The 14026-nt window shown below is 56.6% G+C and overlaps 1 protein-coding gene across 11 annotated transcripts; it reads right to left on the bottom strand.

The window, feature by feature from the left end:
• Positions 1-837: 837 nt before the first annotated feature.
• Positions 838-13019, bottom strand: LOC143670209 (melanoma-associated antigen 8-like). 11 transcript variants are annotated; one of them, XM_077144863.1, is made up of 5 exons: positions 12961-12998; positions 12319-12424; positions 2422-2512; positions 2224-2287; positions 838-2146 (listed from the first exon to the last, which is right to left on the bottom strand). In XM_077144863.1, the coding sequence occupies exon 5, from the start codon at positions 2092-2094 to the stop codon at positions 1057-1059; it is 1038 nt and encodes a 345-aa protein (XP_077000978.1). In that variant the 5' UTR covers positions 2095-2146; positions 2224-2287; positions 2422-2512; positions 12319-12424; positions 12961-12998; the 3' UTR covers positions 838-1056. The 11 variants fall into 11 exon arrangements, with proteins under 11 accessions (XP_077000978.1, XP_077000980.1, XP_077000988.1 ...); XM_077144865.1 differs by lacking the exon at positions 12319-12424 and having other exon boundaries at positions 12961-13019; XM_077144873.1 differs by lacking the exon at positions 12319-12424 and having other exon boundaries at positions 2224-2282; positions 12961-13019.
• Between the last annotated feature and the right edge of the window lie 1007 nt (positions 13020-14026).

Below are 14026 nucleotides of genomic sequence, written 5' to 3'. Positions count from 1 at the left end.
ACCTTCCATGCCTAGCCCAAGTGAAGATTGCTCTCATAGTCCAAAAGTAACTGCTAAGAAGAGTTTTTCATTCCAGCCTTTTCTCTCAACTCTAATACACTCCATCAGAGAGTCTGGCCCCTGCTACCACCCAGCTTAATTTAAAAGTAGCTTTCCTCCAAAACAAATAGATTAAAAAAAAAGTAGCTCCCAGAGAAGGAAATGTCATTTCCCAAAGGGGCAATGTGCCTTGGCTTAGGGTATTTATGCTTGACCACTTTCATCTGGAGTTCTCACTTCCTCATCAGTTCTTCTTTGTGTCTTAGATGATGGCTTATCATCTTTCTAAGCTGAATGCTACTCCTAGACACCACCATGCTAAGGGCAGGGGACATGCCTTCTTTGTCCATGCCCATGCCCATCCCCCCCCCACATCACACACACACACACACACACACACACACACACACACACACACACACACACAAAACCACCAGAGTGCTTTCCAAAGGGAAGATTCTCAATTAAGGTTTGGGGAATAAATGAGCCAGTGAGCAGGGACTTTCCTTTACTAAGTTTTAATCTATCCTAAATCTTCGAATAAGCCAAGCAAACCAGAGTATCTTTAATTTTACAGAACAGACTCAAAGGAATGCAAGCATCTAAGAATTAACCATATATTATGCTTCTTCTATTTCTTGAACTTCTCCTTTTTTACTGCTAGGCTCTTGCCTGTTTCAAGGAAATTCCTATTTCTGTATCATGTTATCATGTTCCAAATCACAAAATAAGATACGTTTTCCCAAGTAGTTTTTGCAAAATAATAAGACTTTTATTCTTAAAATTGATAAACAGCAATACATGTGTGGTCATTGACATTCATAAATATAGAATCTGAAGCTAATAAACATTCTATTAAATGGAAAAAGATAGGACAGGTAGCAAAGTGAAATAAACAAACATAAAGCTAAATTTACAAGTTGCCCATATAGAAGAGGAACACAAAGATGTTACACAATTTTCCCTCTAACTTAGAACACTTAATGCCCTTTTCAACCACATAGTGAAGAATCTGCCTCATTTAGAAGTGCTGGGCAGGGCACTGGAAATTTCACTGGCTGTGGCAGGAGACTCATCTGTGCCAGCAATTCTGACTGGGGCTCTCTCTCTCTCATCCATCAAAGCATCCTCATACAAGGTTGGAAAGGCAGTAGGGACAGTCCCACTGACTTTGGTGAAAAACTCCAGGATCTTCATCTTATTGGTTTCTGCATAGGCCCTGGGACCCCACAGGAACTCATAGCGCACAGGATCACTGCCGGGCACCTTCCTGTATTCCAGGTACCTTTCCTGAACCAGATTTCTAGCAATGAGTTTCTTGGGCTCCCTATACAGTAAATCTTTCCTCGCAGTATGCAACCCGACTGCATGAAGCATCTCCCAGACCTTCTCCTCAGGGGCACGGTTGCCCTCCATGAAGATAACCCCCAGGATAACAATCAGGAGGCCGGTCTTGGGCATGCCCCAGTCATCGCTCATCATCCCACTGTAGGTGAGGTCTACCATATTGCTGAGCACATAGGAATGACCACTGGGGTCCACTTCCTTCACATCAATGCCAAAGACTACCTGCATGTACTCACAGGCTCTCCCAAAGATCACAGGGAAGTGATCCTTGTACTCTTTGATGACATTCTTCATGATATCTGCCTTTGTAATGGGCTCTTTTGTTATATACTTGCCACTCAGGAATCGCACCAAATCAACCACTTTATCATCTATTGTATCACTGAGGAAGGATTCAGTGCCTAGTGGGGCCTGTGAGATACTTGCACCCTCTACTTGGCTGCTAGAACCCTCAGCTGATTTGCTCAGTGAGGGCATGGCCCTGGAGGGGGAGCCAGCTCTCTGAGGACCCTGGGGAACATTTGGTACCCCAGCAGCAGGCACCATTTGTGGGGTGCCAGGGATCAGAGGAGAGGGAGGGCAGGTGGAGGAGGAGGCCTTTTCTCCCTCAGCTGCAGGAACCAGCGCATCCTCTAGGGCCTGTGCCTCCCTTTGGGCGTCAAGGATTTTCTGAAGCTTGTCGATCCGACTCTTCTGACTGCGACGCATAACTCTCTTTGGGGGTGGCAGGTAGGAGTGTGGGCAATGGAGACCCACAGACCTGGGGGAGAGAAGAAGAAGTGTGAGCAGCCTCAGCTGAGAAACTTAGCTTGGCAGCTCTGACAGAGGCTGACTTACAGGTCTTCTCTTTAGGGGGTGCTCGAGGGCCTCACAGTTCTCCTGTCCTCCTGGTCAGCCTGCCCTAAGAACCAGAAAGAGAAGGTAAGAGGGATCCTTAGGCTCTAAGGTTTCCGGGCTGCTACTAGTGCAAGTGGGGTTGGGCATGGTGGGATACCCTCTATTCTGGGGTGGGTAGTAAGCATTTAGGGGTCTCACCTTGACTCCTGGCAGTGCCTTAGCTTCTACTCTGCTGACCTGAGGACATGTCCCTCAGATCAAAGCCTTAAGCTCCTTGTTCCTTGAGTACCTATAAGAACTGGGAGTCAGGGAGGTGCCTCAGGCTGCAGACTGCAAGCAGAGTCCTGGGCTTCCCAGTACTGATAGGAGGGGCAGGACTGGACTCTGTGAGGTCCTCACTGCTTTAGGTTGGATAGTCCCCTTGATGCTCATTCAGGGTCCTCACCTTTCCCATGGCAGGGCTTCGGCTCCACCCTATAGATGATCTGAGGCAAAACTTTCAGAACAAGAAGAAGTGAGGGCTACCACATTTGGCAGCACCTTCTCAGGGCCTCCCAGGAGTGACAGCAAGGGCTGGCTGAACTATGTAGGAGTGCCTTTCTTCTGAAATGGGGAGTCAACTCAGTTCACCTTGTTACCAGCCAGGGATTCCTCCCACTATTGACTTCAGGCCATTATCTTTAGGACAAGGCCTCACCTCTATGAGATACCAGAGCAGGAAGTGAGGGGGGTGAAATATCCAATCACCATCCTCTGGATCTTCCTATTGCTTATAGTATGGGCATGGAGGGACTGCGTATCATCTCTTCTGGTGTAATGGGTCCCTACTTCCTAAAATTGACTCCTGGAAGGACTTGGGACTCTTCCTTTTGCTGAAATGAGTCCTGCCCCCTCAGACAAAGGACCTTACCTACCTGAAGAGAGAGGCTCCACCATGCATGAACAACTTGGCCCAGGGCTTCCAATGGCAGAGAGCAGGGGCCAAGTGGCCCTGCTACATAGCTGCTAGGGTGGTGGTGGTAAGGTCCTCTCACCCTTCAGTCCTTACCTTGATTCCCGGAGCGCCTGTGTCACTTCCCTCTGCTGACCTGATGTTGCCCCCTCAGTCTAAGACCTCACCTCCATGAGAGGTCCCTTTACCCTGCCTCAGGTGTTTGTCATAAACACCACACCACATTAAGCAGCCTTACCTGGGGTCTCCCAGGGCTTACAGGAGGGGCAGGGTATATTTCCATGTGGCTCCCTCTATCTGTTCTGGGAAGGCCCCTCAGTCATTCCTCAGGTATTTATCTTTATACCTGACGGGCTGGATTAAGATCTCAGCAAAAGAGGAAGATCCTCAGTGTATTCAAAACTACTCCTGGCGTGGGCCATGGTGGCTCAGCAGGCAGAGTTCTCACCTGACATGCCAGAGACCTGGGTTCGATTCCTGGTGCCTGCCCATGCAAAACAAAAAAAACTACTCCTGACTGGGCTTGGGCCTTCTCCCTTCTGCTAACCTAAGGTGTGTCCCTCAGCCCAAGGCCCCCATTCCTCTGAAAAAGGTGGTTGTTCTTTCTCTTGACCAAGCTGCTAGCCCTCCTCCTCATACCCCTATCCACTCCCTTCCTCATGGGATACCTTGAAATTAATCTTGCAACTCTGGAGACACAAAGAAGGAAAATTCAGGCTACAGAAGAAATTAAAAAAGGATAACTTTAGACCATAACTATTTTTAATATTAATCTTACCCCTGACCTCCCCAGCCCTCATGTTATCCAGGTGCCTGAAATGCACCTAACAAGGTAGTTTTACTAGGTAGTTCCTTATCTCTAGCCTCCTCTCTCTCAGCCCTTACAAGTTTCAGGTTGCCTAATTACCAACAAGAAAAACATTCTGAACCAAATGGTCCCAAGAGCATTCTCACTAAATCCCCCAACAATCCCAGTGATCAACCCCACTTACTATCTTCCAGTGCTTTCCTTCCAAACCAATCCTCACTGTTTTTTGTTTCAAAGGAGTTGAGTTCTCCTCTTCCTCCCTTGTTATAGCAGCCCCTAACAAAGTCATCCTTGCCTATTTAACATTGTCTGGTACAGCTTTTCTTTGACAGGTCTTACACCATAAAGTAGTAGTGGGATACTTTTGCCTGACAAACCTGACCAGATCCTCCCAGGCTTGGCAGCATGGGAAGGTACCCGTGGGCCCCTATCTGTCTGGGTGGGAATTCCCTTATTTTTCGCTCAGGGTCCTCATATTGAGGCCTGGCAGGGACCAGGACTCTTCCTTCTGCTGGCATGAGGCTATGGGACAAAACCTCAACTCCCTCAGATTCCCAGAGAGAGGTCAGGAAACACTACCTCTGACCACTGATAATGAGCTCTTCAAGAATTGATGGTAGGGCAGGTTTCTATAGGCCCTTCTTTTTCTGAGTGGGCAGGAACCTTAGTTATCTGTGTCCTCATCTCCTCGCCTATGAGGATCAGGGACCCCTTCCTCTGCTGACCTGAGTCTGTCCCCTCAGAGGAAGCCTCACCTCCTTCAGACCCTAAGATTGAGGCAGGAACTGCCACATCCGGGGACCCTGCCTGGACCCTCCCAGGGCTGACAGCAAGGGCCAGTTTCTCTGAAGTCCCTTATGTATGGGTGGAAAACGCTTTTAATTCTCCCTCAAAGCCCTGGGGCCCTACCTCTGCTCATCTGACTCATTCCCCTTAGGGGAAGCCTCACCTCTGTCAGACCCCCAAGGCGGAAGTCAGGAACCGCCACATCGGGTGCCTTTTCCCAGAACCCACCAGGCTGACAACAGGGAAGAGGGGACCTGGAATCTGGGATCCCTGTGTTCTGGGGGGGGAGGGAGGAGGGAAGGGTGGGGGGAGGGGCGCGAGGGAACATCATTTCTCCTCAAGGTATGCATATTAACTCCTGACAGGGTTGGTCCCCCGTTCCTCAGACGAAGGCCGCCATCTCTATGAGTCCCTGACGCTGAAGTATGTGCGCCTGGGGGTGCCTCTGCCAGAAAGCCCCAACCTAGATGCCCAGCACCGACAGAAATGATGGATCTCAGTGGCGCCCCTTCTCTGTCTGGGTGTGTGGACCTCTCAGCCTCCCCAAGGGGTCCTCACCTTGATGCCTGTCAGAGCCTCCGACTCTTCCCTCTGCTGACCTGAGTCTGTCCCCTCAGAGGAAGCCTCACCTCCTTCAGACCCTAAGGCTGAGTCAGGAACCGCCACATCCGGGGACCCTGCCTGGACCCACCCAGGGCTGACAGCAAGGGCAGTTTCTCTGAGGTCCCTTCTGTAAGGTGAAAGCCCTTTCAATCCTCTCTCAAAGTTCTGGGGCCCTACCTCTGCTCATCTGAGTCAGTCCCCTCAGGGGAAGCCTCACCTCTGTCAGACCCCCAAGCCGGAAGTCAGGAACCGCCACATCGGATGCCTTTTACCAGAACCCACCAGGCTGACAACAGGGAAGAGGGGACCTGGAATCTGGGATTCCTGTGTTCTGGGGGGGGGGGGGAAGGGCAGGGGGAGGGGCGCGAGGGAACATCATTTCTCCTTAAGGTATGCATATTTACTCCTGATAGGGCTGGTCCCCCGTTCCTCAGACCAAGGCCGCCATCTCTAAAGTCCCTGTCGCAGAAGTGTGTGCGCCTGGGGGTGCCTCTGCCAGAAAGCCCCAACCTAGATTCCCAGCACCGACAGAAATGGTGGATCTTGGTGGTGCCCCTTCTCTGTCTGGGTCCTCTCAGCCCCCCCAAAGGGGTCCTCACCTTGATGCCTGTCAGGGCCTGGGACTCTTCCCACTGCTGACCCGAGTCAGTTCCCTTAGAGGAAGCCTCAAATGAATAAGACCCCAAGGCGGAAGTCAGGATCCGCCACTTCCGGTGTCTTTTTCCAGAACCCACCAGGCTGACAACAGGGAAGAGGGGACCTGGAATCTGGGATCCATGTGTTCTGGGGGGTGGGGGGGTGAGGGCAGGGAGAGGGGCACGAGGGAACATCATTTCTCCTTAAGGTATGCATATTTACTCCTGACAGGGTTGGTCCCCCGTTCCTCAGACCAAGGCCGCCATCTCTATGAGTCCCTGACACGGAAGGTTGCGTGTGTGCGGTGCCTCTGCCAGAAAGCCCCAACCTAGATTCCCAGCACCGACAGAAATGGTGGATCTTGGTGGTGCCCCTTCTCTGTCTGGGTCCTCTCAGCCCCCCCAAAGGGGTCCTCACCTTGATGCCTGTCAGGGCCTGGGACTCTTCCCACTGCTGACCCGAGTCAGTCCGCTCAGAGGAAGCCTCAAATCAATAAGACCCCAAGGCGGAAGTCAGGATCCGCCACTTCCGGTGTCTTTTTCCAGAACCACCCAGGCCGACAACAGGGGAGAGGGGAGCTGGAACCTGTGGGATCCCTGTGCTCTGGGGCGGGTGGGTGAGGGAAGGGGGCGGGGGGGGGGGGTGAGGGAAGGGGGCGGGGGGGGGGGTGGGGGGGTGGGAGGGTGAGGGAAGGGGGGGGATGGGGGTGAGGGAAGGGGGTGGGGGGGGTGGGGGGGGTGAGGGAAGGGGGGAGGGGCGCGAGGGAACATCATTTCTCCTCAAGGTATGCACATTTACTCCTGACAAGGCTGGTCCCCCCGTCCCTCAGACCAAGACCGCCATCTCTATGAGTCCCTGTCCCAGAAGTGTGTGCGCCTGGGGGTGCCTCTGCCAGAAAGCCCCAACCTAGATTCCCAGCACCGACAGAAATGGTGGATTTTGGTGGTGCCCCTTCTCTGTCTGGGTCCTCTCAGCCACCCCAAAGGGGTCCTCACCTTGATGCCTGTCAGGGCCTGGGACTCTTCCCTCTGCTGACCCGAGTCAGTTCCCTTAGAGGAAGCCTCAAATCAATAAGACCCCAAGGCGGAAGTCAGGATCCGCCACATCCGGTGTCTTTTCCCCGAACCACCCAGGCTGACAACAGGGGAGAGGGGAGCTGGAACCTGTGGGATCCCTGTGCTCTGGGGCGGGGGGTGGGGCGGGGTGGTGGGGGGGTGAGAGAAGGGGGGTGGGGGGGTGGGAGGGTGAGGGAAGGGGGGGGATGGGGGTGAGGGAAGGGGTGGGGGGGGTGGGGAGGTGAGGGAAGGGGGGAGGGGCGCGAGGGAACATCATTTCTCCTCAAGGTATGCACATTTACTCCTGACAAGGCTGGTCCCCCGTCCCTCAGACCAAGACCGCCATCTCTATGAGTCCCTGTCCCAGAAGTGTGTGCGCCTGGGGGTGCCTCTGCCAGAAAGCCCCAACCTAGATTCCCAGCACCGACAGAAATGGTGGATTTTGGTGGTGCCCCTTCTCTGTCTGGGTCCTCTCAGGCCCCCAAAGGGGTCCTCACCTTGATACCTGTCAGGGCCTGGGACTCTTCCCTCTGCTGACCCGAGTCAGTTCCCTTAGAGGAAGCCTCAAATCAATAAGACCCCAAGGCGGAAGTCAGGATCCGCCACATCCGGTGTCTTTTCCCCGAACCACCCAGGCTGACAACAGGGGAGAGGGGAGCTGGAACCTGTGGGAACCCTGTGCTCTGGGGCGGGGTGGGGGCGGGGGGGCGGGGTGGGGGCGGGGGGGGCGGGGGGGTGAGGGAAGGGGGCGGGGGGGTGGGGGGGTGAGGGAAGGGGGGCGGGGGAGGGTGAGGGAAGGGGGGTGGGGGAGTGGGGGGGTGAGGGAAGGGGGGAGGGGCACGAAGGAACATCATTTCTCCTCAAGGTATGCACATTTACTCCTGACAAGGCTGGTCCCCCGTCCCTCAGACCAAGACCGCCATCTCTATGAGTCTCTGTCGCAGAAGTGTGTGCGCCTGGGGTTGCCTCTGCCAGAAAGCCCCAACCTAGATTCCCAGCACCGACAGAAATGGTGGATCTTGGTGGTGCCCCTTCTCTGTCTGGGTCCTCTCAGCCCCCCCAAAGGGGTCCTCACCTTGATACCTGTCAGGGCCTGGGACTCTTCCCTCTGCTGACCCGAGTCAGTTCGCTTAGAGGAAGCCTCAAATCAATAAGACCCCAAGGCGGAAGTCAGGATCCGCCACATCCGGTGTCTTTTCCCCGAACCACCCAGGTTGACAACAGGGGAGAGGGGAGCTGGAAGCTGTGGGATCCCTGTGCTCTGGGGCTGGGGGGGGGGGGCGGCGGGGGGGCGGGGGGGGGGTGAGGGAAGGGGGGCGGGGGGGCGGGGGGGTGAGGGAAGGGGGGGGCGGGGAGGTGAGGGAAGGGGGTGGGGGGGGTGGGGGTGTGAGGGAAGGGGGGTGGGGGGGTGGGGGGTGAGGGAAGGGGGGTGGGGGGTGGGGGGGTGAGGGAAGGGGGGGTGGCACGAGGGAACATCATTTCTCCTCAAGGTATGCACATTTACTCCTGACAAGGCTGGTCCCCCGTCCCTCAGACCAAGACCGCCATCTCTATGAGTCCCTATCGCAGAAGTGTGTGCACCTGGGGGTGCCTCTGCCAGAAAACCCCAACCTAGATTCCCAGCACCGACAGAAATGGTGGATCTTGGTGGTGCCCCTTCTCTGTCTGGGTACTCTCAGCCCCCCCCAAAGGGGTCCTCACCTTGATACCTGTCAGGGCCTGGGACTCTTCCCTCTGCTGACCCGAGTCAGTTCCCTTAGAGGAAGCCTCAAATCAATAAGACCCCAAGGCGGAAGTCAGGATCCGCCACATCCGGTGTCTTTTCCCCGAACCACCCAGGCTGACAACAGGGGAGAGGGGAGCGGGAACCTGTGGGATCCCTGTGCTCTGGGGCGGGGGGGGGGGGGGGGGGGGGGGGGGGGAGGTGAGGGAAGGGGGTGGGGCGGGGGTGAGGGAAAGCGGGAGGGGGGTGAGGGAAGGGGGGATGGGCGCGAGGGAAGATCATTTCTCCTCAAGGTATGCACATTTACTCCTGACAAGGCTGGTCCCCCGTCCCTCAGACCAAGACCGCCATCTCTATGAGTCCCTGTCGCAGAAGTGTGTGCGCCTGGGGGTGTCTCTGCCAGAAAGCCCCAACCTAGATTCCCAGCACCGACAGAAATGGTGGATCTTGGTGGTGCCCCTTCTCTGTCTGGGTCCTCTCAGCCCCCCAAAGGGGTCCTCACCTTGATGCCTGTCAGGGCCTGGGACTGTTCCCTCTGCTGACCCGAGTCAGTTCCCTTAGAGGAAGCCTCAATTCAATAAGACTCCAAGACGGAAGTCAGGATCCGCCACTTCCGGTGTCTTTTCCCCAAACCACCCAGGCTGACAACAGGGGAGAGGGGAGCTGGAACCGGTGGGATCCCTGTGTTCTGGGAGGGGGGGTGTGATGGAAGGGGGGCGTGGCGCGAGGGAACATCATTTCTCCTCAAGGTATGCACATTTACTCCTGACAGGCTTGGTCCCCTGTCCCTCAGACCAAGACCGCCATCTCTATGAGTCCCTGTCGCAGAAGTGTGTGCGCCTGGGGGTGCCTCTGCCAAAAAGCCCCAACCTAGATTCCCAGCACCGACAGAAATGGTGGATCTTGGTGGTGCCCCTTCTCTGTCTGGGTCCTCTCAGCCCCCCCCAAAGGGGTCCTCACCTTGATACCTGTCAGGGCCTGGGACTGTTCCCTCTGCTGACCCGAGTCAGTCCCCTTAGAGGAAGCCTCAAATCAATAAGACCCCAAGGCGGAAGTCAGGATCCGCCACTTCCGGTGTCTTTTTCCAGAACCGCCCAGGCTGACAACAGGGGAGAGGGGAGCTGGAACCTGTGGGATGCCTGTGCTCTGGGGCGGGGGTGGGGGCGGGGGGCGGGGGGTGAGGGAAGGGGGGCGGGGGGGTGGGGGGGTGAGGGAAGGGGGGGCGGGGGTTTGGGGAAGGCGGGTGGGGGGTGGGGGGGTGAGGGAAGGGGGTGGAGGGGTGGGGGGTAGGGGGGTGAGAGAAGGGGGGTGGGGGGTGAGGGAAGGGAGGTGGGGGGTTGGGGGGTGAGGGAAGGGGGTTGGGGGGGTGGGGGTGTGAGGGAAGGCGGGAGGGGCGCGAGGGAACATCATTTCTCCTCAAGGTATGCACATTTACTCCTGACAAGGCTGGTCCCCCGTCCCTCAGACCAAGACCGCCATCTCTATGAGTCCCTGTCGCAGAAGTGTGTGCGCCGGGGGGTGCCTCTGCCAGAAAGCCCCAACCTAGATTCCCAGCACCGACAGAAATGGTGGATCTTGGTGGTGCCCCTTCTCTGTCTGGGTCCTCTCAGCCCCCCCAAAGGGGTCCTCACCTTGATACCTGTCAGGGCCTGGGACTCTTCCCTCTGCTGACCTGAGTCAGTCCCCTCAGAGGAAGCCTCAAATCAATAAGACCCCAAGGCGGAAGTCAGGATCCGCCACGTCCGGTGTCTTTTTCCAGAACCGCCCAGGCTGACAACAGGGGAGAGGGGAGCTGGAACCTGTGGGATGCCTGTGCTCTGGGGGGGGGGGGGGGTGAGGGAAAGGGGGAGGGGCGTGAGGGAACATCATTTCTCCTCAAGGTATGCACATTTACTCCTGACAGGGTTGGTCCCCCGTCCCTCAGACCAAGACCGCCATCTCTATGAGTCCCTGTCGCAGAAGTGTGTGCGCCGGGGGGTGCCTCTGCCAGAAAGCCCCAACCTAGATTCCCAGCACCGACAGAAATGGTGGATCTTGGTGGTGCCCCTTCTCTGTCTGGGTCCTCTCAGCCCCCCCAAAGGGGTCCTCACCTTGATGCCTGTCAGGGCCTGGGACTCTTCCCTCTGCTGACCCGAGTCAGTTCCCTTAGAGGAAGCCTCAAATCAATAAGACCCCAAGGCGGAAGTCAGGATCCGCCACATCCGGTGTCTTTTCCCCGAACCACCCAGGCTGACAACAGGGGAGAGGGGAGCTGGAACCTGTGGGATCCCTGTGCTCTGGGGTGGGGGGTGGGGCGGGGTGGTGGGGGGGTGAGAGAAGGGGGGTGGGGGGGTGGGAGGGTGAGGGAAGGAGGGGGATGGGGGTGAGGGAAGGGGGTGGGGGGGTGGGGGGTGAGGGAAGGGGGGAGGGGCGCGAGGGAACATCATTTCTCCTCAAGGTATGCACATTTACTCCTGACAAGGCTGGTCCCCCGTTCCTCAGACCAAGGCCACGGTCTCTATGTGTCCCTGACGCTGAAGTGTGTGTGCGTGGGGGTGCCTCTGCCAGACAGCCCCAACCTAGACCCCCAGCACTGACAGAAATGGTGGATCTCTGGGGCGCCCCTTCTCTGTCTGGGTGCGAGGTCCACTCAGCCCCCCCAAGGGGTCCTCACCTTGATGCCTGTCAGGGCCTCGCACTCTTCCCTCTGCTGACCTGAGTCTGTCCCCTCAGAGGAAGCCTCACCTCCGTCAGACCCTAAGGCTGAGTCAGGAACCGCCACATCCAGGGACCCTGCCTGGACCCACCCAGGGCTGACAGCAAGGGCCAGTTTCTCTGAGATCCCTTCTGTCTAGGTGGAAAGTACTTTCACTCCCCTCTCAAAAACCTGGGGCCCTACCTCTGCTGACTTGAGTCAGTCCCCTCAAAGGAAGCCTCACCTCCATCAAAACCCCAAGGCGGATGTCAGGAACCGCCACATCCAGCGGCTTTTCCCAGAACCACCCAGGCTGACAATAGGGGAGAGGGGAGCTGAAATCTGTAGGATCCCTGTGTTCAGGGGGGTGAGGGGGGCAGGCAGTGGGGCACGAGGGAACAATATTTCACTTCAAGGTATGCATATTTACTCCTGACTGGACTGGTCTCCCGTTCCTCAGATCAAGGCCGCCATCTCTATGAGTCCCTGATACTGAAGTATGTGTGCGTGGGGGTACCTATGCCAAAAAGCCCCAACCTAGACCCCCAGTGCTGACAGAAATGGTGGAACTCGGTGGTGCCCCTTCTCTGTGTGAGTGAGCAGCCCTCTCAGACCCCCCAAAGGGGTCCTCACCTTGATGCCTGTCAGGGCCTCGCACTCTTCCCTCTGCTGACCTGAGTCTGTCCCCTCAGACGAAGCCTCACCTCCTTCAGACCTTAAGGCTGAGTCAGAAAATGCCACATCTGCGGAACCTGCCTGGACCCTTCCAGGGCTGACAGCAAGGGCCAGTTTCTCTGAGTTCCCTTCTGTCAGGGTGGAAAACCCTTTCAATCCTCCCTCAAAGCCCCGGGGCCCTACCTCTGCGACTTGAGTCAGTCCCGTCACAGAAGCCTCACTTCCGTCAGACACGCAAGGCGGAAGTCATGAACCGCCACATCCGGTGTCTTTTCCCAGAACCCCCAGGCTGTCAACAGGGGAGAGTGGAGCTGGAATCTGTGGGATCCCTGTGTTCTGGGGCAGGATGGGGGACAGGGAGAGGGGTGTGGGGGAACATCATTTCTCCTGAAGTTATGCATATTACTCCTGACAGGCTTGGTCACCCGTTCCTCAGACCAAGGCCGCCATCTCTATGAGTCCCTGACACGGAAGTGTGTGTGCGTGAGGGTGCCTCTGCCAGAAAGCCCCAACCTCGACCCTCAGCACTGACAGAAATGGTGGATCTTGGTGGTGCCCCTTTTCTGTCTGGGTCCTCTCAGCGCTCCCAAGGGGTCCTTGACTTGATGCCTGTCAGAGCCTGGGACTCTTCCCTCTGCTGACCTGAATCTGTCCCTTCAGACGAAGCCTCACCTCCTTCAGACCCTAAGGCTGAGTCAGAAAATACCACATCCGGGGACCCTGCCTGGACCCTCCCAGGGCTGACAGCAAGGGCCAGTTTCTCTGAGGTCCCTTCTGTCCGGGTGAAAGCCCTTTCAATCCTCCCTAAAAGCCCTGGGGCCCTACCTCTGCTGACTCAGTCAGTCCCCGTAGAGGAAGCCTCACCTCCGTCAGACCCGCAAGGCGGAAGTCAGGAACCGCTACTTCCGGTGCTTTTCCCAGAACTCCCCAGGCTGACAACAGGGAAAAGGAGAGCTGGAATCTGGGATCCCTGTGTTCCGGGGGAGGGGGGGGGGAGGGAAGGGCGGGAAGAGGGGCACGAGGGAACATCATTTCTTCTCAAGGTATGCATATTTACTCTTGACAAGGCTGATCCCCCGTCCCTCAGACCAAGGCTGCCATCTCTTTGAGTCCCTGGCACGGAAATGTGTGTGCGTGGGTTTGCCTCTGCCAGAAAGCCCCAACCTAGACCCCCAGTACTGACAGAAATGGTGGATCTCGGTGGAGCCCCTTCTCTGTCTGGGTGCCAGGTCCTCTCAGTCCCCCCAAGGTGTCCTCACCTTGATGCCTGTCAGGGCGGGTGACTCCTCCTTCTGTTGACCTGACTCCCTCCCCTCAGAGGAAGTCTCAACTCCCTCAGAACCTTAGGTGAAAGTCAGGAACCACCATATCCAGGGACCTGCTTGGGCTCTGCCAGGGCTGACAGCAGGAACCAATTTCAGCCCTGGGGTTTGGGGGCTATGCTCGGGTCGGAGTTAGGGCGGAAACCAGGCAATGCCCTGAATGTGTCGTTTCCTAACTCTAACCTGGGGTGTGAGGGAGGTGAGGCTTCTTGAGGGGCAGGCTCATGTAGTAGAGGAAGGAGCCCTAAGCCTTGGAAGGCATTGAGGTGAGCGCCTCTAAGGGGAGCTGAGAGGACCCCAGAGAAACTGGCTGGGAGGTCCTTTCGATCTTCCCTAAGGTCCTCACCTTGATGCCTGTCAAGGCCTGGGGATCCTCCCTCTGCTGACCTGAGTAGACTCTCTCAGACAAAGCCTCACCAGCCTCTGAACCCCCCAAGGCCAAAGTTGCCAAAGTCAGATAACCATACCCGAGGACTCTGCCTGCTGTCTCCCAGGGCTGAAAGCACAGGCAGGCTGGAGCAGGGACCATTTTTCTGTGGTTGGAAGATTCCTCAGCCTTTCCCAGTATC

The sequence above is a fragment of the Tamandua tetradactyla genome, chromosome X, assembly GCF_023851605.1.
Source record: "Tamandua tetradactyla isolate mTamTet1 chromosome X, mTamTet1.pri, whole genome shotgun sequence".
NCBI lineage: Eukaryota > Metazoa > Chordata > Mammalia > Pilosa > Myrmecophagidae > Tamandua > Tamandua tetradactyla.
Note: the sequence above shows the minus strand (reverse complement) of the source record. Positions and strands in the feature narration are given on the sequence as shown.

Coding starts and splice junctions, on each gene's coding strand:
- LOC143670209 (XM_077144865.1), bottom strand. CDS start 2,094: ATGCGTCGCAGTCAGAAGAGTCGGATCGACAAGCTTCAGAAAATCCTT.